Raw genomic sequence first — 26,648 nt, 5'->3', positions numbered from 1 at the left:
GGTAATTGACATAATCAGACCAAATTCTCTACAACCTGTGTGACAAAGAGAACGTCTCATGAAAATCTCATCCATTTGAACACGTGAGCTACTTTGCACAGAAACTCACTCTACATGATGATAAATCTTTCTACATCACAAAAATAGCCTCTTTTCAGTTTTCAAGTATTTTCCCTGAGTAACAGAAACAACGGAAAATTGGATTCCGTCATCAAAATAACGGGTTTGAAGGTCGGAGGAAATGCCAAATCAGACTGCGGTCTATTCAACTTTCTGTGGCAACTGCTGAACATATAGGGCCCTTCTGTCTACCTGTTAGGTTTGCAAGGAATAGTCAAAGTTCACCTGACAGCCTGGTGGTGATTCCTGTTTAATGAGAGACTGCTCCAGGTCTGCCCTCCAATCTTCAAATCCATTTGCAGAACTTTACAATCAACCATCACTATGTCAAAAATGAAAAAGTCCAGGGTGGGGTGCTCACTTGGCCCGGGAAGCCACCCATACAGGCCAATATAAAGCAGATACTTGGTATCTGTCCAATCAATCTGACAATTCCAATGGGCCAAACCAGAAAGATCAGATAATTGAGTCAGAAAGCAGAATCTGATCTACAACAATCAAAGGATTTGGCAATCAGAGCCAAATAATGACCTCACTTTGAGTTATGTAGCCTTGACCCAAATGCCACGCACAGGAGGACCTGCGCTGAGTGGCAAGGACTGGGGCGGGACTAAGCCATCAGAGGAATGGGACTACCCCCGAGTTGACCCTTTTAGAGATGGACAGAGTGCGTAAGTAAAAGGCAGGTTGACTCACAGGGTTATAGGAGGTACTGAGATACTGGATTTGACTGTAAACAGATAGAGCCAGTTTCGTACTTGCATAGTTGGGGTGAATTTTCATCCATTCATTCGGAATCATTTAGCAAGCACCAACTCTAAGTGAGACGTTAGAGTATATACTTCTGAACAAAACACAACCTCTGCCCTAGGAAAGCCCGTTCTTTAGTGAAGGAGGTCAACACAGTATGAACAGTTCACAGATGGTGCCGTACAGAAGCCAGTCATAAGGGCCCCCTACACAAAATGCTACATGAACATAAAGGAAGGGGATGATGTGCACTGACCAGAGGATCAGGCTGGCAAGGGATGGGGTGGAGGGTGGGGAAAGAAGGATCAGCAAGGTTTCGCAAAATACTGGGGAGGTGGTCTAAATGAGGTTTTAAGGAATGGGCTGAATTTTTCGGGTGAACACGGAGGGACAAAGTATTGGAAGCAGCAGGAGCAACATGAGCAAAGGCACAGAAAGGAGAAAACTCAACACGCTCAGGGGCTGGAGACAGGGTCCTCTCCCTAGAGGGCTGTGATGATGGAGACATAAAGTGGGGAGGTGGGTGCCGTTGGACCAAAGCCTGTGGACGACCCTTGAGACGACCATCAAACACTTCGTTGGGACAGAGTGCATTGTCCGGGACCCTCTCCTCTTCCTCTTCCTCTAGTTTGGGGATACTGTTTCAGATACACTCTGAAAGAGTCTGTAAATGGAGCTGGCAACCGTCTGAAGCTGCAGAGAGAGGGGAGGGGTGGATATGCAGTGAACATTCTTTCTGTGTGTTTCTATTTGGCAAGAAACCTTCTGTTTTCCTAATGGAAACTTTGACACACTCAGTCTGTATCTTTTCATCCACATCCAGCTCATCTTCTGAACATTCTTAGACCTTTATTCTGTCAGACCCTGCACCCCACCCCCCGCAAAAAAAGTAGGAAAGGTCACTGAAACCGCAGTCTAATTTAACTGTGCTATTCGGTGGTAAACTACTGGAGGGAGTTCACTACTGCATGTGAGTACATCACGAACCCTGAATGCAGGGGAGGAAAAGCAGCCAGCCTAATCAGTAAATACGAACTTTCCAAAGAGCTGACGACTCTGGGGACTCTTACGAGTCCGAAAGAAAGGAAGAAGTAAATGGAAAAGAATGTGTTTGATTCTTTTCTTTTTTTTTTTCCTGTGTTTTGATATTTATTTAATAATCAATTTATGATTCTCTTAAATTCCGAGCTGAACCTGAGGCACATTAAAGTTTGAGGACGCTGCATTTCTCGACATTGTCCTTGCTCTCGGGGCCACCCATCCTGCTTTGTCCCCTCTCTAGGATCTTTTCTTTGTAATTTTTTTTTTTTTCATTTTTTTTCTCATGGAGAGAATTTTGGCTTCTTCAGTTCTTCATCTGCACGCTTTCCCTGTCCTGCTGTGGTTTCCTCTTTATGTTTCCAGTTGCAGAAGATCATTTTTGCTAGGTTCCAGTCTTTTTTCGATGGTTGTTTAGCAGTCAGTTGTGGTTTCATAGTAGTCGCAAGGAGACGCAAGCCGAACGTGTTTGATTCTTAACCACAAATCGCCAAACGTAAAGATTCCAGAATTTCTTTTTCCCCCATGGGAGCAGCACTAGCCCTACATTTTGACACGTCCTTGGTTTGAAAAATGCTGATATTTGTGGTATTTAATATTTATTTTACAAATGAACCCTGGAAGATCCAACTCTGGATAAATATGATGCAGGCACATCTACAAAAATGTTGGGTTGTCCTTTTGTTTCTTCCGATCATAATTCAAGTCTTAGGGGACATGGAGGATTTTCTCCCTTTTATGTCTACTTAGCATTTTTCCTGATGTAAAATTAGGAAGAGTCATGCCAAATTCTGCTCATGTGTCTAGTGGAAAAGGTAAATGAAAAGCCTAAACCTTGACTCTTGGTCAATTCTTCTTTCATTGTAAACCATCCTCATTACCTTCAAGAAGTGATACCTGACTCTAGTCCTCACCACTCTCGGAAAATGACCTCGCCGGTTCTTTATGGAGAAAATAGACACTGTTTTCTGTTGAACCCATGAAACGTTCCACCTCCCAGCTTGCCCGAATCCGGGCACTGCTTGTCCCCCACCTGCCATGTTATCTTACCTATTTCCCCGTGGTATCTATATGGGGTGGAAATGAAAGGCCCTGTCTTTGCAGTTTTTGTAAATCCACAGCAACCAGTTGCATCCTACCTGTGTTCAAAACTCAGATAAATGAACTTCAGAGGACTTGTCCGGCGAAAAATGTAATTTTTAATACAGTGTACTTTATTACCACTGGGCATTGCTGGCTACTATTAGAATATCAATTTTGTCTTAATACCCACATCCAAAGTCAATAAATGGTTTTTACCATCACCAGTAAAAGGCACTGCACACTCTGCTGGGAAAACACATCACTGCAGAAAGTATAAATGCTCCATGATGAAACCTGGGTAGATTTATGCAGAAGTTCTGTGATGCATGTTGTAGATGGCTGCAGCTTTATATTCTACCTTTTGATTTTTTTAATGTAAAATATTAAATATTTCTTAGGTTAGGAAAATCTCTAACTGAATCAATACATGTTTGCATTCAGCACTGCAGAAGAATATAACACGTTAAGATGTCGATTTTCGATTTTCTAGATTAGGTGACATTCAGTAATGCCACCTTCTTTTCTGATTTTCCCTGAATAGGGAAAATTTTGAGTGTTAAGCAGACACTCTTGATTAAAAGCTTGGGTTATTACTCTGTTTACCAACATTGAAGAAAATTGATTAAATCCTAAAATAACTTTGATGTAGTAATACTTCTTTTACTATTATTATTATTACGAATACATTTATTTTAACTTGCATATTGGGTGCTCCTTTCTAGCCACTGTGGTTAATGCTATACCTGCGTTACATCACTGAGTACAACAACCCTAAGAAGCAAAACTGATTTCCCCATTTCACCAGTGAGGCCAAAGAATTTAAAAGCCTGGTCTAAATCACACAGCTAGTATCTTTCCCACAAGATGCTTAATTCTTTCTTTATCCTTGTTAAAACTTCCAGTGACTAACCTCTAACTCTGATCCTTTTTTGCCACATCTTTCTCACTGCTAGTTGAGAACACTGCCATGCACACAGTGGGCATCCAAAAACGGGATCAGCCGCCAGTGTTTTGTAGGTGAATAACCGTTGATGACGTAACTGCCTAATTAACAAAGGAAAACACGTTCACTCGCCTGAATGCCCGGATGGTGGTGAGTCCTTCAGCTGTTTCTGAGAAGTGGCAAAGCAGAGGGAGCTGGGTACTATCGTCGAGTTCCTGGAGGTCCCTGGGGCAGAGACAAGTGCAAAAATCAGCTCCACACTCATTCAGAGTCAAAGACCACAGGGTTCACTCTAAACTAAGGTTACTATTTGTCACCACAGCTCTTTTCCTCTAGCACTCAAGGAACAAAAACCCCAGCAGTTTACAATCTAAAGAGGAAGAGACAGATGAGTACGTGATGATGAATGTGGGTCAAGGAGGAATAAAATGTGTGGTACAAAAACATCAGCTTTGTACAACAGCTGAAGTCAACTGCTATGGGGACACAGAGGAATGAGCAATCCAGTCATATGTAGGATATGGGTAATACTTGCTTTAAGCAGGCGGAATTTAGGCCAAACCTTAAGCATGAGGAGGGCTTCAACCGAACAGATAAGAGGAAGTGCATTCCAGCTAAGGGAACAATAAAACCACGTCCAGAAGACTAAAGCACTGGTGAGTTCAGGTCTGGCTAGTGTCCAGAATCCTTTGGAGGTGTTGTAGTGGGAAAAGGCTGTACAAAGAATGGATGGGGCTAGATAGAGGAGGATCCTGGACAGGCTGGGGAAAACCACTGAGAACTAGAAATAAAATGACCAGAGCCATGTTAAAGCAACATAACTTGGGAGACAGTGCAAAGAGTGGAAGAGAATGAGTGTGTTAGGATAAGTCTATGTAAGAAGTTTTACAGCACTTCTGAATTAGTGTGAAATTGCTGGTGAAATTGAAACTAGGGGGAGGACTGTGAGACAGCCTACTAGAAGTGGCCTTCTAAACTGCTACAATCAACTAGTTACTGCGGAGAGAACAAGAGAGGAGGGTCAGCTATGGCTTGGTGGTTACTTAGTGGACTCGGAAAATGACAGCGCTATTTACCAGGACCAGGGGGCAGAGAATGAAGATACTGGAAGAGAAAGATAATGAGTTGGCTTTGGCCACAGTGAGATTGAATCCCTGCCTTATGGTATGCCTATTCACTGGTCCTCTGAGGAACTGTACATTTATAGGTATATAAAGTGCTCAGTGAAATGCCTGAATCAGACCCTTTCCCTGAAGACGCCTTTAAATCATATAAGCTAGCTTTTCTAGAACACAGGCTAAGAGTTATACCAGGTGTTTCAAGACATGCCTCTTTTTTCTTTTCAGCCTTTTCCCCCGCCTTTCTCTAGGTCTTTGGGGTTGAGGATTAGAGTAGGCACGTTGACATTCACCCACCAGAGTCAACTGAATTGATTACACTGTTACATAATCTTCAACCGTTACACAATCTGAGGCCATACCGGGCTGCCTATATAATCCCACAAACAAACGCAACGTCTTTTCTGAGTTTCTAAGATGGATTTACTCACTTTAGAAACTGCAGCTGAGGGGAAGGAAAGAGAGCAAGGAGGAGGAGTATGATTATGAAGGAATGTGAAAAGTCTGAGATTTTTCAACATAAAACTAAGTGGTTATTTGTAAACTTGACACAAGCCACAGGTGGTCACTACATCGAGGTCTATCATGAAGGGGGAAAAATTAGGAAGGAGGAAACTTCTGTTTATAAGACTGTATTTTATGAAACCAAAAAGGTAAGGGTGCAGCTTGATTTTGTATTCTTGTAAATAGGAAATACTGACTTGCAGAGGCAACCACACATTAGGTCTTTGTAAATATTCAAAATTTCATGGTGTTTCCTGTAGCTAGTCCCCCACCTTAATTCCCTTCTGTGTTTACAAAATAGTCTGTTAAATTGCCTGAGCTTTTCAATGTGGGTGAGTTCTGTTAAATCTCAGCATCTTAGAAGGATCTTTTTGTCTGTGAGATTTAATATCATGGTCATATTTGCTAACCTAAAGGGAATTTCAAGTAAGAATACCTTATAATCTATTATCAATGTTCATTCGTTAAAGGTGACCACCCTTCGGGTATAGGGCAGCGGTAGAGCACAGGTTTAGCATGCTCAAGGTCCTAGTTTCAATCCCCAGTATCTCCATTTAAGAAATAAATAAACGGTACTTAGTTTATTAAACAAAAATTTAAAAATAAAAATGATCATCCCTTGCATATTTTAACTATCAGTGTTAACAGATTATTCTCAATTATAATGAATAGAATTTGCAATTCAAACCTGTAATGCACTAGGGCCATTTGCCTGGCCTTTGCACTTCATTTGTATTGCTCAGGGGCGAAAACAGGCTCAGATGAGTAGTGTAACTGAGGTTAGACATGACTGTGTAGTAGCAGTGGCCAGAGGGCAAGGATAGATTTGGAAATAGTCAGCCTCAATGAAGGAACAGGACTTTTTTGCCCCTCCAGCAAACAACATCAGCAAAAACTGCCAGAAGAAATGAATGAGTGAATTTACTGGCTAGCCTTTTCCTTTTGGTCTGAATTTGCTACAAGAAAAGGGAAGAGCCTGGGGATGAAAAAAACACTCGAGGGAACAGCCTTAACATTTGAAGGATGCTAATTCATAGCCTGGAGGGAGAAACAACTATATTTTTAAATTAAGAAATTTTGCATGATATATTCAGAGGTTTTGAACTATAATTTTGCTTTTTCTTCTTAATGATTTTTCTTAATTTCCCTGCACTCAAGTCTTATTCAGTATTTTCATTTTACTGAATGGACTCAATATTTTCCCCCTATTTCAGCACTTAATCCACATATAAAGTTTACTGTATGTTTTATCTTCCCAAGAGACTGTAAGTTTCTTGAGAACTGGTTCTTGTCTTGTTGAACTCTTCCTCTGCCACAGGGCTTACACAGTTATTTACAACACAGTAAATGCTTCATAAGTGTTTGTTGAAATAAAGTGATTACTGCAGTGATATAAAATTTACTGTACTATTTAAAGCAAGGTTTCAAAGTTAAACCGGAAATTTCAAAACAACTGGTACTGTATTTCACTTAATTATTCAACATCTCAGCAAATGACAAATCCTATATTAATAGAAGAATTTAAAATTCATGGCTATCTTTTATTTACTTGGCTAACGATCAAGTGCATGCTAAACGATCCAATCTGAAAGTTTCCAAACTTAAAATTACAGCACTCCCATCAGACATTCCAGATGCTCTACTTTTACAGTTATCACTCTGATTTATCTCTTTAACCATTTTTTTTAACTTCCACTAATCTTTTACAAAATGCATTTTAAGCATTTGAAAATATTTTACCTGTTCCTCCCCACTGTGGAATATAATGATATTAAATTGCTTATTCTTTGGGACTATGTTTAATTTCATAAGTTATCTGTCAATGTCAGGCTCTGAAAAAGGACTGTGGCATGAAAAATTTGGCACAGTCTGTGGACTCAAAATTCAACAGATCAGTCCACACATTAATACATGTCCAGACCGTGTAAGGCTCAGACAACCAATTATAGAAGCAATTAAAATATATCTCCAAATGAAACACAATATCAAGATAGGTTTCATCATGTTAAGAACAGGTTTCATTTCCAAATTCCATATCTTATCTTGAAAAACACTACAGCAAATCTGGATCACAGTAAATCAAAACTGTAGGCTTTTGAAGACGAACAGAACATTGTTTTACTTACTTAGAGGCCACTCGGAAGTATTTCTGGATAAAATAAAAGGCGACCCCCAGAGGCACAAGTGCAACCAGGAACACAGGGGTAGCGTAAGAAATCATGCCAATGGCAGACACGCAGAGCAGTGTGGAGCGAGTTAGGGATTCCAAAGTTGGAGGGATGTGCTATTAAGAAGGTAGTTGGAAAGGAAAATGTTTTAGCTTAAATGAAACGTTGGTCATATGGCAACAAAACATTCACTTTATATTAACGTTACATAGTTCCAAAAGTAGTGTATAAACATTTTCACTGTAAGCAATTCATCACTCCTTCCACGTCACTTACTTCCCATAGTCTAGTATATTTATCCATCTGTCTACCTATCTACTTTCCATGGGTCATTTACCTATCTATGTATTTATCTTGTGGGATTTTATACATAGTACTATACCCTAAATCTTATTTGTCCATTTGCTTGTTTTGTTTTACTGAACAAGAAGGGTTGTAAATCTCCCCATGCCACTCTATACAAGTCTATTTCTTTTTAATGGCTGCCTTGTATTAAAAAATGTATTTAGCTGTTCCTCTACTGCAAGATATTTAAAATAATTTTCTGTAATTGCTCGCTCTCATTCTTTGCTAGTTTTTCTCCCAATGAATCTATTATATTTTAAATTACTCTTTGATGCTTTTAGCTCAACAGAATTTTAAAATTTTAGAGTCATTTCCTTTGGCTTTTTTCTCTTACTGTTTCTGAGTTTTGTGCCTAACTTAATAAGACCTTTTCAACCCAAAATTCTAAAACTACTCTCCTACATTTTATTTTATAGCTTTATGTTATTATATGGCCCTTTATATAACATATATATTTGTTTTGTAGTTTATAGATAGCTAATGGTCCCAATATCCTTTACTGAAGAAATAATTCTTTTCTTTCAGATTCAAGATACGCTGGTGGTTTTGAGTTCTCCATTTTGTCCTTTTGATCTGCTTGTTCTCTGTGTGATCATCAAAGTGTTTTATAGTATTTTTTAGGTATCTGATAGGGAAATTCTCACTACATCTACACGGGATTTCATAATTTCCAGGACTGTTGGATGGCTTTTCTTCACATTAGGTTTATTTTTATTTCCACAGTTCTTGTTGTTATTATAAATGAAATTTACTTTTCACATAATTTTTTAATTGGTGTAGAGAAAGTTACTGACTTTTCTATCACATCTTATGCAAATACTCTGCTGAACTTTCTAGTTGGCTCTTCATTGTACTAATTGCTTTGGACTCTGTAGGTAGCAATCGTATCATCTTCTACATAAGGAGTGTTTTGTCTCTCCTTTTCCCATATGTATTCCTCATGAAGTGTTTTAGGTGCAGCGTAACCTGATACCGAGGCACTGAAAACATCAAAAATTTTCAGCATGCATTTCAGTCAGCTGCATGCATCAAGTATTCATTTTCTAAATTGATGGTAATTTAGATGTTCATGGGGGGAGGGTATAGCTCAAGTGGTAGGGTGCATGCTTAGCATGCATGAGGTCCTGGGTTCAATCCTCAGTACCTCCTCTAAGAACAAATAAATAAACCTAATTATCTCCCCCCCCCAAAAAAAATATGTTCATAAGGCCACTCTGTGAAATCAGAAAAGGCAAGAGCTGGATGTGATTAATTCTTTGCTCAGTCATCCTAAAGAGACTGTTCTTGGAGTGATCCAGTTTCAGAGTTTGAGGTCTTTCATTTCAGGGTAAACTTCTAGAAGCCTAAGGATCTAAGACTAAACTGGGTATCTTTAAAATATTCCCTAAACTATCACACCATCTAAAGTTTCTCTCACTCAAGAGCCAATCTGATCAAAGTAAAGGACATTGAAGACAGTTTGGTAATCCATTCTTTACTTCTGGGAGACACTCTGCATTCATACTAAACTGTAAGAACTTTGCTGTGAATAGAGATACATACAACACTGATCAAATTCATTTTGTATTACAATGAAAAAGTTTAATTTTTTTTTTTTTGCTATTTCTCTCTATTTCATGCAGATTCTCTAAGTATTCTCTTCTACATGCATAAATTATTTTGAATTACTTGAAGGAAATTAGTTTTCTTTTAAAATTTTATTCTAGAAATCATTTATGCATACATGTAATATTGATGTGAATTCAAACAGGCTTTCATTAAAGTTTTAGAAATCCTCTGTTGTTAACAGGAATCATGGTTTCTGTTAAAATGTGATTTAGCTGACACTGAGAAATTTATTTTTGAACTTGGAAGTAACTCAGGCACTCACCTGATCAATGATATTTGTATCAGCTGAAAAGCGATTGAGGATCAGTCCCAGTGGTGTGGTATCAAAGAATCTAGGCAATGAACAGATTGGAATGTTTGATAATACTGAACTCTCTGGAGTCTGAGTACAGCTAACGGACATCTTGGGGTCAGGAAAGTGAGAAAATCCCCACTCATCTGCTCAAAGACTGAACAAATTCTTTAAAATTTCGTATTTCAATTAAACATTAAAATGCATGCTTTTACGATTGGGGGGGGGCAGTGCATAAAAAAGTAACTCCTTTTTTACCTTATTGGTCCAAGAATTATCTTATTGAGGAGATTGTGGTGAAGATTTTTGGCAGGCTGTGAGACCCATCCATTCTACAGTGAGAGATGTAACAAGGCAGAGAAAAATACCTGCTCCACAGAGTATGCTAAATCCAGCCACATAGTAGGTCTAAGAAGCAGCCAACACAAAAAGGACATAGGAAGTTATCAACTGAGTTCTTTTTTTAACTAGAACGTCAAATATCAAAGTCAGGCAATACTGTCAACTCCATTATCTTGCGTCAGTTTAGACAGCTGAAGGAGTGCAGGCCTTGGAGACTCAGGGCAGTATCCCCACCAAAATCCCAAGGCCAAGTCCCCACTTGCTCCCTTCACTCTCCTTCAAGGTTTGCTTAAGCACAGAGGAAGTGTTAGCGTCTGCTTTCTGGTTTGAAATATTCTTGGCTTTTTACATCATAGAGTTCTCTCTTGCTACCTCTAATCTCAGAATGACTACTACACTGGTATAGATAGTTAAAATCAAATGCCATCAGAGCAATGACAAAAGTCCTGTGTGCATATTATACATACACACACATATATCATGTGTATAACATCCCTGAATCCAAACCCAAGCATTATCTTTAAATGTTTCTTATGATATTTAAAGTCCTGCTCTAATTAACTTACTGAATCATTACAAAAGTCCTGTGACATCTGAGCTATGTCTATCTACCTAGGTAAAAAGTGTCACGATTAATCTCAACATTTCCTTGATAATGTAAAAACAGAACCCACTATACCTGATCAGCTTTTTCAGTATTGTTTATACTGTACTCTGAGGTCCATGTGGCCAGCCAGTAGTCTATAGCTACAATGACGGAATGCTTCAAAAGCTTGGAGAAAATCATCAGGAATAGCAAGAAGAATCCGCCAGAAGTAAGGTACCGCCAACACGTTTTCCATGGCATTTTCGTCCTGAGCCTCATTACAGTGGACATGTTATCATCCTCATCTTCCTCTTCTTCTTCCTCTGCATATGAAACACTTGTTTAATCTTCCAATGGCCAACAGGGAGATAGAATTTGTATTATCCCCCCCTACACACAAACCTCCTTCAAATTTATAGAAATACAAGTATTAGTCTTAGAAATTGTAAATGCTTTTAGCAGGGAAAAACATCATTTTAAAAAGTAGGTGACTGCCCATCAATGGATGAATAAATGAAGAAGATGTCATACATATACATATATATACACATATATATTTGTGTGTGTGTATATATATATGGAATACTACTCAGCCATAAAAAAGATGAAACCTTGCCATTTGTGATAACATGGATGGATCTTGAGGGTATTATGCTAAGTGAAACAAGTCAGACAAGACAAATACTGTCCAATTTTACTCATATATGCAATAGAAAAAACAAACAAACAGAAGAAATGAACATCCCAAACCAAACAAAAACAAACACATAGATACAGAGAACAGAGCAGTGGTTACCAGAAGGAAAGGGGTCGGGGGAGGGTGAAATGGTTAAAGGGGATCAACTGTATAGTAGCAGGTGGAAAATAAATTTTTGGTGGTGAGCGTGCTGCAGGGCCTACAGAAGTAGGAATATAATGTTGTAAACATGAAACACATAATGTTATATACCAATGTCACCTCAATAAAAAAAATAAATCAAAAATGGGTGAAAATGAATAAATGAGTGAATGAATGAAAAAATAAGCATAATACCTACATCTAGATGAGACAATCTGCTGGTTTATTACACATCAAACTGACTAGAAGTATAGACTAGAAGTTGATGAAGTTATTGATTATTTTTTTCACTTCTCCGGTACCTAATCTGTCCACATGATGAATTGGCCAACGGCTAGCAGTAGAAACAATATGGACCAGGGGGAGCAACATGTTAGGTAATACGTACCATCCTGGGCTCTTTCTTTCTTTCTTCCACAAACATTACCCTCTTTTACTCTCTAAGAAAAGTGTTATTATCTTATCTTACACCTGAGAAAATGGATTTACACAGTAAGCCAAGGGCAGAGTCAGCCTTTTGAATGTTATCCTCACCACGTGAACACTGGAGAGAGCCACCGGGCATGACTGCACTTTTAGAGTGTGTTAGAAATCATTGGTTTCTAATTCTAGAAGCTTTCTGTTTACAGCACCAAACATTCTTTAAAATACATTTTTAAATCTATGAAACTGGAGTGCAAAATTCATTCATTCATTCATTTATTCGATTACTCAGTAAGTATTTGTTGTATCACCTGAAATGGAAAGGTTGTACATTTTGGTGTCCTTTGGCTTGAAATTATAATTTTCTCTGTTGCTTAACTGGCTTGTAGAAATGTGGTCTTAAGCAAAAACCAATTAGGAAAAATGAGATATAGGATATTTACTGCACGGACTTACGTGTGGTTTATCTTACAAACTTCTTGGCAACAAATGTCAAAGCAATGTAACTATTTCATCTCATTCCTGAAATTTCCAGTGAAACTTTTTCCCTCATGATACCTTATTAGATCCAGAAAATTGAAACACAACAAATGCTTTTCTAATTCTCTTATTCTTCATTGCTATAGTATCATGAGGACCCCATAAGAATTTACTGAATGGTTCGGGTATAAATCTCTCAAAAGAGTATTTTCTCCATATTCTGCATTTATTATTTCCAAAGGACTGATTTTATTAATAACTTGATTTGGTCATTGTATTAGACCTTTCCAGTTTATCTGAACTGGGGTCTAGACCTGTTGACAAACCGCTGTCTTTTCCTTTCAGCCCTCTCACACACAGCACAAAAATGCTAGGACGCACTGTGGGAAGCCCCTCGAGACGGCTGTTGGTTGACTGTATCATACACCTTTCCTTCACTCCTATTCTTTCCGTTTTCTATATTATGCATTTGATTTGGCCTTTTCCTCCTGCAAAGAGGCTTGTCACTCCTCGCGGGCATATTCACAGATCCACTGCCAAAGGAAAACAACCTTTGCCGCCTACTCCCCATTTGAATGTTTCAAATACAAGAAAAAGGTCTACCTTCATCTTCATCCTCCAGCTGGGCTTTAGCTTCTCTTGAATACATGGCCCTTCGGAGAGTTTTCCTCTCTAAAGTTGTTTGGTCAGCTTCCATATCCTGCAGGAAACATCGTGCTATCATTCAAGGAGCTCACAGCCTACAGGCGAGTTCTACTCACCAATGAGTGACCCACACGTACCAAGTACCAGTCGTTAGTTCCCTTCACTGTGGCAGGGTCTCTGCTCGCTCTACAGATGGACCACTCCTGTCATAGGAGCCAGTGTGGATGTTTGAGGGAAATGTGTCAAAGCTCTGAGGCACAGGGCAGTAAGAAGCCAGGAAAAGTAACAACATGATGGAGCTGACCCCAGGGGCAGCGGGACACCTCCTGGTGTCACCATTGCTACTTGTTTTATTTTTATGTCACTTTCCTGTACTCCTATAATGTTTCTAACTGAAGATGCATTTACATTAATAACTATCTTTTTAAAAAAGCATGTAGTTCTGGACTGGTTAGAGCACTATCAGTCATCCACTAATATTATTATTATTATTATTAATTTTTCTTCCTCCTGACAGGTATCTACTTTGAACTTCTTCCAGAGAACGCAGTGACAGTTCCCATTCTTGATCTCTGGCTTAGTTCCCAGGGAGACTGCCTCGTGTCATAGTTTTATTCTCGGTGTCTCCCAGGCTGGTTTCCTCACCGTAAAAATTAGTGGTGGGGGAAGGGACCATCAATGAGCCTTGAGAATGATGGGCTTTGTCTCATGATGGGTGATGTTAACACTGTGGGGCTGTCTGCTGGCCACATTCCTGAGTCAACCACTATTATTATGAATGATTACATCAGCGTCAGTTTCTGACTGGGCATCTCTCTCAGGGAAACGCACAAAAGAAAGGGATTCAGCAGACACTGAAGGAAGGTGGGTGCAGAAAGAGAAGGGAAAAAGCCACAAACTTTGTGAACTTGTAAGGGTGGCTCCAGACTTGTCTTGTGCTCAAGAAAGGGAGAGGCATTGTGTTTTTTCCAGTCCTCCGCTTCCAACACTCCACCCCCTTGGCTTTGGAACTGGAATCGTGGTATTAGTTCAGTTCCACTGCAGGTTAAACCAGCTTCTGCAGGACTGTCTGGGAAACTAACCATATCTCTGTTGCTGCAGGGAAATGCATTCCAAGTTCCAAACAACTGACCTACGCACTTTTGGAAACCATGGTAAATTGACGGCTTCCTGTACATGCTGACAAAGAAAAATCACAATTTGTTACACTGATAAACCAATCATTCTTTGATGATCAGTCTCTAGGTAGTGATCTTATTTTTGGTTTTGTTTGGCCTCATACAACGTGTGTGATATAGGAGACTTGCTAGGCTAGAAGGATCTGTTGCTTCCAAGTTCTTGGTTTAAAAAAAGAGTCAAAGTGAAAGTGTCTCTTGAATAGTATTTTTTCAGGGACAATTTCATGTTAGCTTTTAATGGTGCCAGGTGATATGAAAACCAACACTTGTACATGAGATTAGATAAAACACAAAATTTAAAAGGACCTGCTCCTTTGCTTATAGTGTAATGAGATGAAATGAACATGCACGTTGAAAAACAGAAGACTGGGTTCTTTTTCCACTTGTCAATCTGTGTGAGCAAAAGATTTAACACCTTGGAGACTAAAAAAATCATTAAACTCATTTTTCTTATGAATAAATGCTCATAGTAAGCTCACTTGAGGTTAAATATTTTAAACTGTGTTGATAATCTGGATTAAGTAAATACAAATTTAGTTTCATTTACCCAATAAATATTTACTGAATGCCTGCTAAGGGTTGGATTCAGGTGAGGACTGGAGGCTGGGGGAGGAAAAGTTCCAAGATGCTAGTTTATTTTATTTAATAACGTCATGAAGATGATGAGCGATGTCATCCAAGGTAGAATTTTTAATAACATTTAAATCACCTAGAAGTCTTATCTCATTCTTCTTATAGCTGTCATTTCTATCCTTGTAACATATTCTTTCCTGGTTACCCCTTAACCCTTAAACTGACGGTTCTGGCCAAAGCCCAGCGACGGGCTGTTACGTGAATCTTTTAGTTTCACTCCCTTCTCTGCCTGCTTGATCTGTTCCGGGTCTCAGCCAGCATTTCTCAACCTTAGCACTATTGACATTTTGGTTCAGAAAATTCTCTGTTGTGGGGGCTGCCCAAGTAGCACCTGCCCCCTCGTTGTGACAACCAGAAATATCATTAGATGTTGCCCAATGTCCCCCGAAAGACAAAAGTGACCCCAGTTGAGAACCAGTGTTGGGCAAACACGCAATCCTGCCACATGACACACTGAACAGGAAGCTGTTTCTACGAAAACTTCCCCAAGGTGCTGTGGTCTTATCCCCCACAGTGTGACTCTCCCTGGCTTCAGATGAGTTCCAGGTGCCTGCCTATCCTCTGAGTGGCAGTAACTCCCTCCAGCCCCAGGTGAGGATTCGGGGCCAGGGCATGGATCGTGCTGGCTTCTACTGGCCGCTGTTCCACCTCGCAACTGGATTCGCCTTTTCCACACAGCGACTTGCTCCATGTCTCCCAGCAGCTGATTTATAACCCCGTGATGTGTCTTTAATTACAGAGCTGTGCTACCTCAAGTGGTCGCAACGTTTCTAAACACAACTTAATGGACCTTCATCTTGGCTTGTACAAATGTCAGTATTACAATACAATCAAGCCAAGAGCCTTCTCTCTCTCTCTCTCTCTCTCTCTCTCTCTCTCTCTTCCAGATCTTCTTTCCAAAGTAAACCATACGTGGTCCACTCCCTAAGCTTATGTCTTTTTTTTTTTTTTTTTTTTTTTTGCCCCTGGGATCTAGACCACTGAAAAACGGTCACTTGGAGCCATCCCAGGAAGTTCATAATCAAGCTTCCCACCGCGTAATTCCTAATTCCTCTTGCCAATTGTACCTTGTCATGTTTTGATGAATATCCTCGTTTCAGTTTGTCCTACTCTAAAGATTTTTACGTATATCTTTTCTTTCTTACATAGTTTGCTTTTGAGGTTTTTGGCAAATCCACAGAAGACAGAGCAATCCCATGGTTTGTCTGACTTTTTATCTTCCTTTCATTACTGGAACACAAATCATTTTTCTTTTATAAGATAATATATTTTAATTTCTTGAAATTTTCAGAAATTTGCTGACATAAAGATTTTTATTTTATAATGCTCATGTCTAGCCAGGACTACCAAATTCTGGACACTTCCTTGTCCCAACTCAAGAGAAAACATATTGAAAATTCACAAATTCAATTTATAATTTCACCTCTCAACCTCGAGTTGTTCTTCTTTCATCATCCTCCATCTGGTTTCCAACTCCGTTATCATTTCATTCAATGTATATTTATATCACACATAACATTGTACTGGAATTACACTGAGTGTGAACCTGGGTTTAAGTCCAACTGGTACCACTTATTATATGTACTGTGCAACTGTAGGCAAGTTTCTTAGCCTCTCTGAGCCCCAGTTTAACCATCTGTAAAAGTCAGATATTTTCTTTGCTCATTTCTGGGGTTTTGTGAGAATTAAACGAGATCACGTGAAAAAAAGGATTTCTGGTTTTAAAAACTATACAAATATAAAATTTTATTGTTACTTCCTTCTGATCACCTTCCCTCACCCACCCCACAACTCCACCCCAGACATGCTCTGCCACTATTATAGTGGCATATCATAGTGCTTCCTACTCCTATTTCAAAATCGTCTCAGATTTTGTTTCGCTCATAAGTCCCCAACTGTAAGTGGTGAATGAAAATACTCTCATATGACAGATAAGAGAAATAAGACATATATCAGGAAAAATAAGATAAAATGAGGAAACAGCATGCTTGAGCAAGTAGTTCAAGTTTTAAACACACATAAAATTGCAACATGTTTCAAATTTAAATAAAAATCCTCTAAAGACCTAACAATTCTTCATCCAAAAGATACCATTAGAATTTTTTAGTTTCAAAGTAGTCTGTCCATTAATGATACATAAACATACAATTATTTTTGGTTTCAGATGAGAACCATTATATTATCAAACATTAAATGGTAATAATTCTTTAAAAGGATTGTTTTAGTCATTACACACTGCGTGTTTGACTCTTCTGAACTGGACTCTGAACTCTTCTGAACTATGAGCAATTACCTTCTCTAGTTCTTGGTCTTGCCGATTCATCAGTGTTTTCCAGTGTTCGTAAAGCTCAACATCTTTGGTCTGAATGTCCTTCAAAGTCCCCTCTCTTAGTACACTTCCATCTTTCATGGCTATGATCTAAGGAAAGCACGTGTTAGAAGAACTGCGACAAAAATCCTTAATTGGCCAAGTGAATTAGCTGTATCTCGGAACACATTTCTTAATGTGCCTATCTATTTACATAACTGTAACGTAAAATTAATGAAACTTCTTTTACACTCTTACCCAGTCGGCATGTGTTAGGATACTGTAACTTGTGAGTCACAAGAACGAGTGTCCTCTTGTCATCTTGGAGAAATTTCAAAATCCCTTCCTGCATTAAATGATCACTCAAATGAATGTCCAAGGCAGAAAATGGATCATCCTACAATAAGTAAAACTGAAGAGATGATGAAATTTTTTTTAATATTCTCTTCGGCACTAAATTCCTCTAGAAAGCAGAAAACACAAATAACTCAAAGCAAAGTATCCCACAAATGCAATTTATAATAAACAGACTCTGAATAACTTTAAATTATGGAAAAAGGTATTAAATTCAAAATGAAGCTGCTATTTTCTCTTTCACCTTAAAAATAATTCTAAAAGTAAATAACAGTATTCAAAGTGGCTTGAATTCTTATGTATAGAATCTCCAAGTTGAAAACCCAACATTACTCAACAACTTGTAACAATAAACCAAAACAAAGAATGAAATGATAACTGAAGTAGATGGATTTTAGGTAATAAAAATGTGCACAGACTCTGGACCAAGATGGCAATGTCAGAGTCTCTTGAATTTTCCTCCTACCACGGATGCACTGAATATACAGCTACACATGCAGCAACTCCCTCTGAAAGGAATCCAGGAACCAGCTGAGTGATGCCTACACATTAGGTGACTGAGAAAACACACACATCAAACTAGGCAGGAAAGGCTGAGACACACTCTTGCCATAAACCTCAGCCCTGGAAAATTCACAAATACGTGGAGATTGAACAACATGCTCCTTAATAAACAATGGGTTAAAGAAGAAATCAGAGGAAATCAAAAAATATCTTGAGACAAAGGAAAGTGAAACACAACATATTGAAACTTACAGGATGCAGTAAAAGCAGTTCTTTGTTTTGGGAGAATTTTATAGCAATAAATGCCTACACTAAGAAAAAAGAAAGCGAGAGTGGCCAAGACGGTGGAGTAAAAAAGCTCACCTCCTCTCACAATCACACAAAAATCATAACTATCTGCAGAACAACCATCAATGGAAAAGACTGGAACCTACCAGAAAAGACCTTCTACAGTAAAAGACAGAAAGAAGGAACCACAATGAGACCAGTAGGAGGGTTGGACCCTCAATATCATCAAATCCCATACCCTCCCTGGGTGGGGGAACCACAAACTGGGGAATAAGTATATTTCAGGGGTTCTCCCACAGGAGTGAGAGTTCTGAGCCCCACGTCAGGCCCCCCAGCCCAGGGACCCGGCACCGGGAGGAGGAGCCCCCCAGAGCATTAGGCATTGAAGGCCAGTGGGGCTTCACTGCAGGAGCCCTCCAGGACTGGGGGAAATAGAGATTTCACTCTTAAAGGGCACGCACAAAACCTCACATGCACCGGGACACGGGACAAAAGAAGTAAACTTGACAGGAGCCTGGGCCAGGCCTACCTGCTGGTCTTGGAGAGTTTCCTGGAGAGGCAAGGGGCAGCTGTGGCTCACCCTGGGAACACAGGCATTGCTGGCAAACATACTGGGGAACATTGTTGGCTGCTGACATCTTGGCTCATTAGCACCAAGACCTGGTCCCACCCAATAGCCTTCAGGCTACAGTGCTGGGATGCCTCAGGCCAGACAACTAACTGGGTGGGGACACAGCCCAGGACAACAGCAGACAGGCTGCCTCAAGCCTATGGTGCCCACACTGCCTCTGGGCTCGCCCCTAGACCCGGCTCAGCCCACTGGAGGGCCAAGATCCAGCTTCACCCACCCGTGGGCAGGACCGGCCCCTCCTGCCAGGAGTCCGACCAAGCCTCTAGATCAGCCTTATCCACCAGGCAGGAGACACCAGAAGTAACAAAACTACAGTCCCTAGATGCAGGCCAGATCCGAACCTGGGACCAGCTGGGCCTTGACTTTGCCCACTAGCAGGCCAACGCAACCTTCAAGACACCCCAGACCCCATACACAACTGTGTCAGGAACTGATATTCCCCCACTCCCCCCTCCCCCGGTGATGATCTGAAATGAGCTATGAGATCCTGGGGCCCTGCAGCCAGACTCCAGGAAGAAGCTCTGCCTACCAGTAGACCAGCACTCACCCCAGGATCTGGCTTCACTTGCCAGTGAGTGGGCAACAGACCCAGAGTCTTCGGGACTCTGACTCCACCCCGTCGTGAGCCAGGACTAGCCCTGGGGGCCCCTAGGATTCTGCAACCAGCCACCTCATGACCAGACTCCCCTAAACAGTCTGCAGCATCTCCATGAGGCAGGGCCTGGCAGCCAAACAGACCAGCGGCCAGCCAAGCCTGCCAGACTGCCCACAATCAGCCCGCCACAACTGAGGGACCCCTAGCTTGGGTGACCAGCGGGGTCTGCATTGCTGGGATGCACAGGACACCTCCTACAAAGGGCCACTTCTCCAAGGTGGAGAAGTGTAACAAACCCACCACACACATAAAAATACAAATAGCAACTTAGACAAAATGAAGTGGCAGAGGAATACGTTTCAGACAAAGGAACGTGATAAAACCCCAGAAGGAGAACTAAGGGAAGTGGAGACAGGCAGTCTACCCAGGAAGGAGTTCAGGGTAATGACTGCGAAGAGGATCGAGGAACTCGGGAGGAGACTGGATGCGTGGAGCAAGAAGTTAGAAGGTTTTAACAAAGAGACAGGACAAAGAACAACCAAACAGAGATGAACACAATAAGTGAAATGAAAACTACACTGGAAGGAATCAGCAGTAGACCAGGTGATTCAGCGAAAGGGTCAGTGAGTTGGAAGATTTACAAATCTAGTTTTCAGACCTCTTTCAGAGTTTTCACTCCATCTAATCTCGAATAGTAATACACTCTTTGGGTGGACATATATTTTGGAAATAACCTCTTAAAAATATATTCACTGATACAGCACATTTATAGATGCCACGAAACCTTAAAAATAACTAATATGCTTGATACATAATTAAGATGTTTTCACATGCCCTTGATACTGTGTAAAGGGTAATTCGATAAAGTTTAATTAGAGAGCAGAGCAAAACGTAAAACCTTTTAATTATTTGTACAAGTAAGGCCCTTAAAGCTAGAAATAATGTCTTTTTTTTCCTTTACCCAGAACAGAAGATGGGACTGAACATTCATTAAGCATTGATGGGTGAAAAGGAGGGAGGAAGTAAGGAAGGAAGAAAAAGAGAAGGAAAGAAAGAAGAAAAGGAGGGACAGAGGTTTGGAGGAAGGTGAAAGGAAAGAAAAAGACAACACAGGTAGTAACCTGAGAGTAATAATGTTTTAAAAAATGCCAGAGAATCTTAACTGATCAACCTAAATGTCCACTGACAGAAGACTGGATAGAACACGCTTTTTCAAAGGGACTCTGACAGACATTATTACATCCAGAATTTTAAAAAGTGATAAAAATTATATTATTGTCCAAGAATTAAAAATACTAAGCTTACTTATAGTCTAGAGAAAAGTAAATTAAGGCAAGTTATGACAATAATATTAAAATGTTGAACTATATAAAGAAATATATTTGCTGCTGCAGAAACAGACTGGGAACCAATTAATGGAAAACAGACAGAAGCAGATTTCAATTCTGTAATAACGTTCCAATAATAAGAGCGACCTGCAGCAGACAGAATGATGGTCCCCAAAGATAACTATGTTTCACTTCCCAGAACCGGTGACTATGTTACCTAACCCAGCAAATGGAACTTTGCAGATACAGACATACCTCATTTAACTGCATTCCATTTTATTGTGCTTCACAGATACTGTACACGGGTTGAGGCAACCCTGTGCACAACGAGTCTATCGCGCCATTTCTCCAACCACATTTGCTCACTTTGTGTCTCTGTGTCACATTTTGGTAATTCTTGCAATTTTTCAAACTTTTTTCATTATGATTACCTTTGTTACAGTGATCTATACTCAAGACCGTGATGTTACCATTGCAAAAAGACTGACTCACTGAAGGCTTAGATGACAGTTAGCATTTTTCAGCAATGAAGTATCTTTAAATAAAAGTGTGTACGTTGTATTTTTAGATACAATGCTGTTGCACACTTAACAGATTACAGTATAGTAAACATAACTTTTTATATGGACTGGGAAACCAAAAAAAAAAAAAAGTGTGACTTTCTTTATTTCAATACTAGCTTTATTGTGATAGCCTAGAACTCATCCTGCAGTATCTTCACAGTATGTTTAATGATCAAGATGAAAGACCTTAGATGGGAAGATTATCCTGATGGGTCTAAAGCAATTACAAGAATCCTTGAAAGCAGAGAACTTTCCCAATTGTGAAGAGAGGGAGAAGAGATAAATGGTCAATAAAAATGATCAGAGATGCAATGTTGCTGGCTGTGGAGATGAAGGAAGGCAGCCTTGAGCCAAGGCATGCGAGCAGCCTCTAGAAGGTGGGAAAGGAGAGGAAACGATTCCTTGGAGCCTCCAGAAGGGAACACAGCCCTGCTGACACTTTGCTTTTAACCATGTGAGACCCATGTGGGATGTCTAACCTACAGAACTGTAAGATAATGAATTTGTATTACTTAAGCCACCAACTATGACAATTTGTTTTAGCAGCAATGGAAGCTCATACACTGACCAACAAGGAAACGTTGCTTTATTTCGATATTGCCGAAAGATAAGCAGTCTGTCTTCAGAAGAGAGTCATCAAGAAGCTATTAGAGATGATACACAAAGCCATCCTATAACAAATGGCTGGGAATCCACAATAAGTTTACCCTATGACTTCTTTGAATTCCATGATTTACAGTCGAAGTAAGTAAGGGTCATGAAACTGGAGGCAGTGGAATGAACTGGGATGGAAAACCACACTCAGAGGACCTTGGTCTCTTTCAGATTTTCAGGTCACTTGGTCCTCAGGTGGTTCAATCATTCACCTAATTGATCCCAAAATTCAAGAAGTGGTTTCTAGTTGTGGGTCTTCCCATTATGAAAAAGATTTATAATTATGTAGATTGCTGTTAGATCCTTCTGTGGCTTTTATGGTGTTGTTTTCTGGAAAATATGGGCAACAGGTATTCTTAGGGACACTAACCTGAAATGAATGTCCAGTACCATGCCCAAATTCTACTCCTATCCCTAGTAATGAACCCAAATTTAGTGGAAAAGTCCAAAACCAACCCACTTTTTGAAGATGTTTGAAATTAGATGGAATGAAAACTCTAAGGGAGGTCTGAGAACTAGATTTATAAATGGTTAATAATTGCACAGATGGAGGAGGCAAGCGAAGGATGCATTTACATTGCCTGCTGGTCTCTGGTATAAACTGTCTACTCGTAAGCTGATTATGGCTGCATCCTGCTACAGGAAAGAAGCTAGAGCAAACTTGTAATCAACATAATCATCAAATTTTATTTGTGGATCCATAGGTAGAACCAAGTTATTAACCCAGGATATACAAGAAAAATCATCTATGGAGCTTTTTTAAGATACATTTTTTTCCTTCCTTCCTTCCTTCCTTCCTTCCTTCCTCCCTTTCTCTCTCTCTCTCTTCTTTCTTTCTTTCTTTCTTTCTTTCTTTCTTTGACATTTGCATTTTCCTAGCATAGTCTTTATTATTATTTTTTTAATTGAAGTATAGTCAATTTACCATGTGTTAATTTCTGGTGTACAAAGATACATAATTTAGACTCTGCCTTTGCGATTACAGTTATGATTCAGTAGGTCTAGGGTGGTATCAAGGTTTCTAAGAATCATTTCAGGAAGCTTCAGAGTAAATCTTCCCCACAGCCTGAGTTGCATACCACTGGAATGAAGTATACACTTACCTACCCCTACGTCCACCAAGAGTGTGTTTTCCAGCCCTTCTTACCTTGCCAGCAAATATAAATGAGAAGACCTATGATCCTGTCCAGCTCATCCAGCACCATCCACACTCTTTCATTAATGATCCTCATGGTTAAAATAAAAAAAAAAAAACCCTTATAAGCAACCACTTGGGCACCTCAATCTCTTGGACATCAATCTGGATGCACCAACTCTCACCTTACCTATTGATCTGATTTGTACTGTTAGGATTTGTTTCCCCAAATTCGCTGTGATTTCACAAGCTAAACCATCTTTCCTTTAGTTACATGACTTTTCTTTTTAAAGACTCATTTGTCCAGAGGGAAACATGAAGTAGCAACAAAAGTCGAGTCTATATTCTTACCAGGAAGACGATGTTGGTATTTTGATAGAGAGCTCGGGCCACACAGATCCTTTGCCTCTGACCCCCACTCAGGTTGATGCCCTAGAGAAGAAATAGCCATAAATATTCGATTTTCCATTGGTAAATAATCTGTTGGTTAAAAATTCCCTGTAAAATTCAAACTTATCAAAACAAATCTTAAATTGATGGTAATTTATTAAACTGAGATAATATTGGTAAGATAAACTGAGAACTGCTTAGTGGTTAATACTTGAATTGTATTAAGGAAATTTTTAACTGATAACATTAATCCTCCTTTCACTCTGATAGAGAGCTCTGCTGTACAAAAACATTAATAACCAAACCAAACCAACCAAACCAAACAAAGTGAGTGCTGAGGACTGCAGGTAATCCCGAAATTGTTTCATGAACTGCGTCTGTAGTGTACTTAACTTATACCTCTTAAATTCAAAATTACAAGTTTTGTTTAACAGAACTATACAGCCATGGGCTCTTATAATCAAGTCCTAATTATAAAATTTTTAAAAACTAGTATTTATTGAACATCTAGTATGTGCCAGGCTTATATGAATGGCTTTACAGTCCTTATTTCTCTTATTCCTTGGGGCAACTTCAATACATAGGTATTGTCCCTCACATGGACACTAAGGGCCAGAGGAGTTAAGGTCACACTCTTAAGCACGACACTACGCTGCAATAAAGAAGAGCCACGAAGAACAGTAGACTACGGAATCAGACCAATCCCACCCACACCCACAACTCTGATGGGGCAAGTACCTTAATCTCTCCCAGCCTTTGTTTTCCCAGCTGCAATACGCAGATAACAAAACACCCCTATAACAGATTCGTTGTAAAAGTAGATAATGCATAGAAAGCCTTTTGCACAGTACTTGACACGTATAAGAGTTAAAAATTTTCGCCAAGATTGTTATAAAGATTACCTACAGGTATAAATATTTTCTAGCGGGTCAGAATAATATGATATCAGTGTAAAACACGTTTATACAAAGGAAAAAAAGCACTTGAACAAGAATAAATAGATGCTGACAAGAATGGAAGAAGTTGTCAGAAGCAATCTTAGTTTCCAAACCAATTTAAACTCTGAGTAAGGAAAAACACATTCGATCAAAGGCAGGGACTGCTTCGTTTCCCTTGAGGACTCTCGAGTGGCTAACAAAATGTGACATATACTCAGGTTACTCAACACATACGCAAGAGTCCCTGTGCTCCTGTTTCTGGAATTTGTCACTAGGAAAACACACAATTCCTAAGCTCTCAGATTTGGCTTTGTTCCATGAAAAGTTGAAGACAACTCGAAGACTTTTCTAGATGTTTGTTCATCATTTAATTAAATTCCCCATAGCTCACCCTCTCTCCAATTTCAGTTTGGTCTCCAAATGGTAGTAAGTCAATGTCTGGCTGAAGAGAACAGGCATCTGTGACAGCTTTGTACCTTTGGGAGAAATGGTTTTGGGTTTTTAGATCACTATGAATAGACTGCCCATCAACTGAGTCCCAGGTTCAATGTCTTAGAAGCTGAAATAAACACTTAATTGAACAACTTAGTATATGCTAGCCTCTACACTAGCTTTGTAGATATAAAGATGCATAGAAACTGGTTCCCACTCTCATACAACTATTAAATGGAGCAGAACACGGACACAGAAACAGATAAAAATGTACCTTTTTAGGCACTATGGACGGGCAGGCACAAAGTGCTCCTGGAATATACAAGGGGAAATGAGTGGCCGCTCTGAGAAATCAGCAACACCTTTGTAGAGGGGGCTATTTGTCAGGCGTATCCAGAAAGATGAGTTGTAATTTGCCAGGAATGAAAATGAGGGAAAGGAGGCGTAAGGAACCACATGAAGGTCGACAAGTTCATGGTGAGTGTGAGGAACAAAAGGATGCTGCTCAGACTAGAGCATGGGCTCCAGGTGGGGCTCTGTGCCCACTATCATGATGCTGAAGGGAGGGAAAAATGGAAGACAATGAGGACTGACAGCACTCAGGTTGGCGTAAGGCTGGGACTGGAACTTGGAATGACTGGAAATACTGGAATGACACGGGGATTGGTAGTGCTGGGGAAAATATCAACAGTTTCACTTTCTCCATCAAATGCTCTTAAAATAGTCAAGTCATTCTTGATTCCTCCCTTCTCTTCTCCCTGCTCCTATCTGTCTATTCTTATTCTAGAATGGCTTTCTGTCAACCATCTCTTCTTCTTCCATTTCCATGGTCACCCCCAAGCGCAGGCAATAAACACGGCACGCCCAGATTGTTGTTCCAACAAACTTCTTAATGTCTTTTTGCTAATTCAGATTCATTTCATATAAATCTGTCATGACACTGCCAGATCACATTTACTTTGTTAGTCCCTTTTCTAACACGTGCTGTGTCTCTGGAGAATGCACAGAATTATATCCAGTTGGCTTTTAAGGCACTTTACTGCCTCATCTGAGCCTTCCTTTGCAATCTAGTTTGCGGCTGTCAATATACACAGATCCCTTTCTCTCCGGTTTGTTCCCAGGTCCCAAACAATCCCATGTAATTCGGGTTTTTCCTCCCACACTGTCTGCTTTCAGCCTCTCTCCCCTTTCCTCATGCCTCTCCTCGAATCTCATTCTCCTTGAATTTCAGGGTCACCTCCCTTAGGGTCTTAATACCCTCCCCACATCTTGGGGGGATGGCTTCAGGAAGGGGTTGTGCCTTTGTACCCTCCACTGGGTGTTTAATAACAGATGGTAGAAAGATGGCATATTCTGGCTGCTCCCAGTAACTAGACCCCTCAGACCCCACATTCTTCCTCTTCTTTCCATTGTTAACCCTCCTTCTGCTCCTTA

General features: G+C 39.9%; 1 protein-coding gene across 1 annotated transcript in view; it reads right to left on the bottom strand.

Annotated features, from left to right (window-relative positions):
* The window catches only part of ABCC9 (ATP binding cassette subfamily C member 9), a 107,435-nt gene that overhangs the window by 24,276 nt on the left and 56,511 nt on the right, over positions 1 to 26,648 (bottom strand). The window contains 12 exon segments of the mRNA XM_032472850.1: positions 4,067 to 4,159; positions 7,683 to 7,840; positions 9,940 to 10,009; positions 10,228 to 10,280; positions 10,282 to 10,377; positions 10,991 to 11,220; positions 13,242 to 13,338; positions 17,388 to 17,513; positions 17,661 to 17,678; positions 17,680 to 17,799; positions 23,806 to 23,886; positions 25,174 to 25,258. Of these exon segments, the coding sequence (XP_032328741.1) occupies positions 4,067 to 4,159; positions 7,683 to 7,840; positions 9,940 to 10,009; positions 10,228 to 10,280; positions 10,282 to 10,377; positions 10,991 to 11,220; positions 13,242 to 13,338; positions 17,388 to 17,513; positions 17,661 to 17,678; positions 17,680 to 17,799; positions 23,806 to 23,886; positions 25,174 to 25,258 (1,227 nt within the window).

Source organism: Camelus ferus, chromosome 34 (assembly GCF_009834535.1).
Source record: "Camelus ferus isolate YT-003-E chromosome 34, BCGSAC_Cfer_1.0, whole genome shotgun sequence".
Taxonomy (NCBI): domain Eukaryota; kingdom Metazoa; phylum Chordata; class Mammalia; order Artiodactyla; family Camelidae; genus Camelus; species Camelus ferus.
Note: the sequence above shows the minus strand (reverse complement) of the source record. Positions and strands in the feature narration are given on the sequence as shown.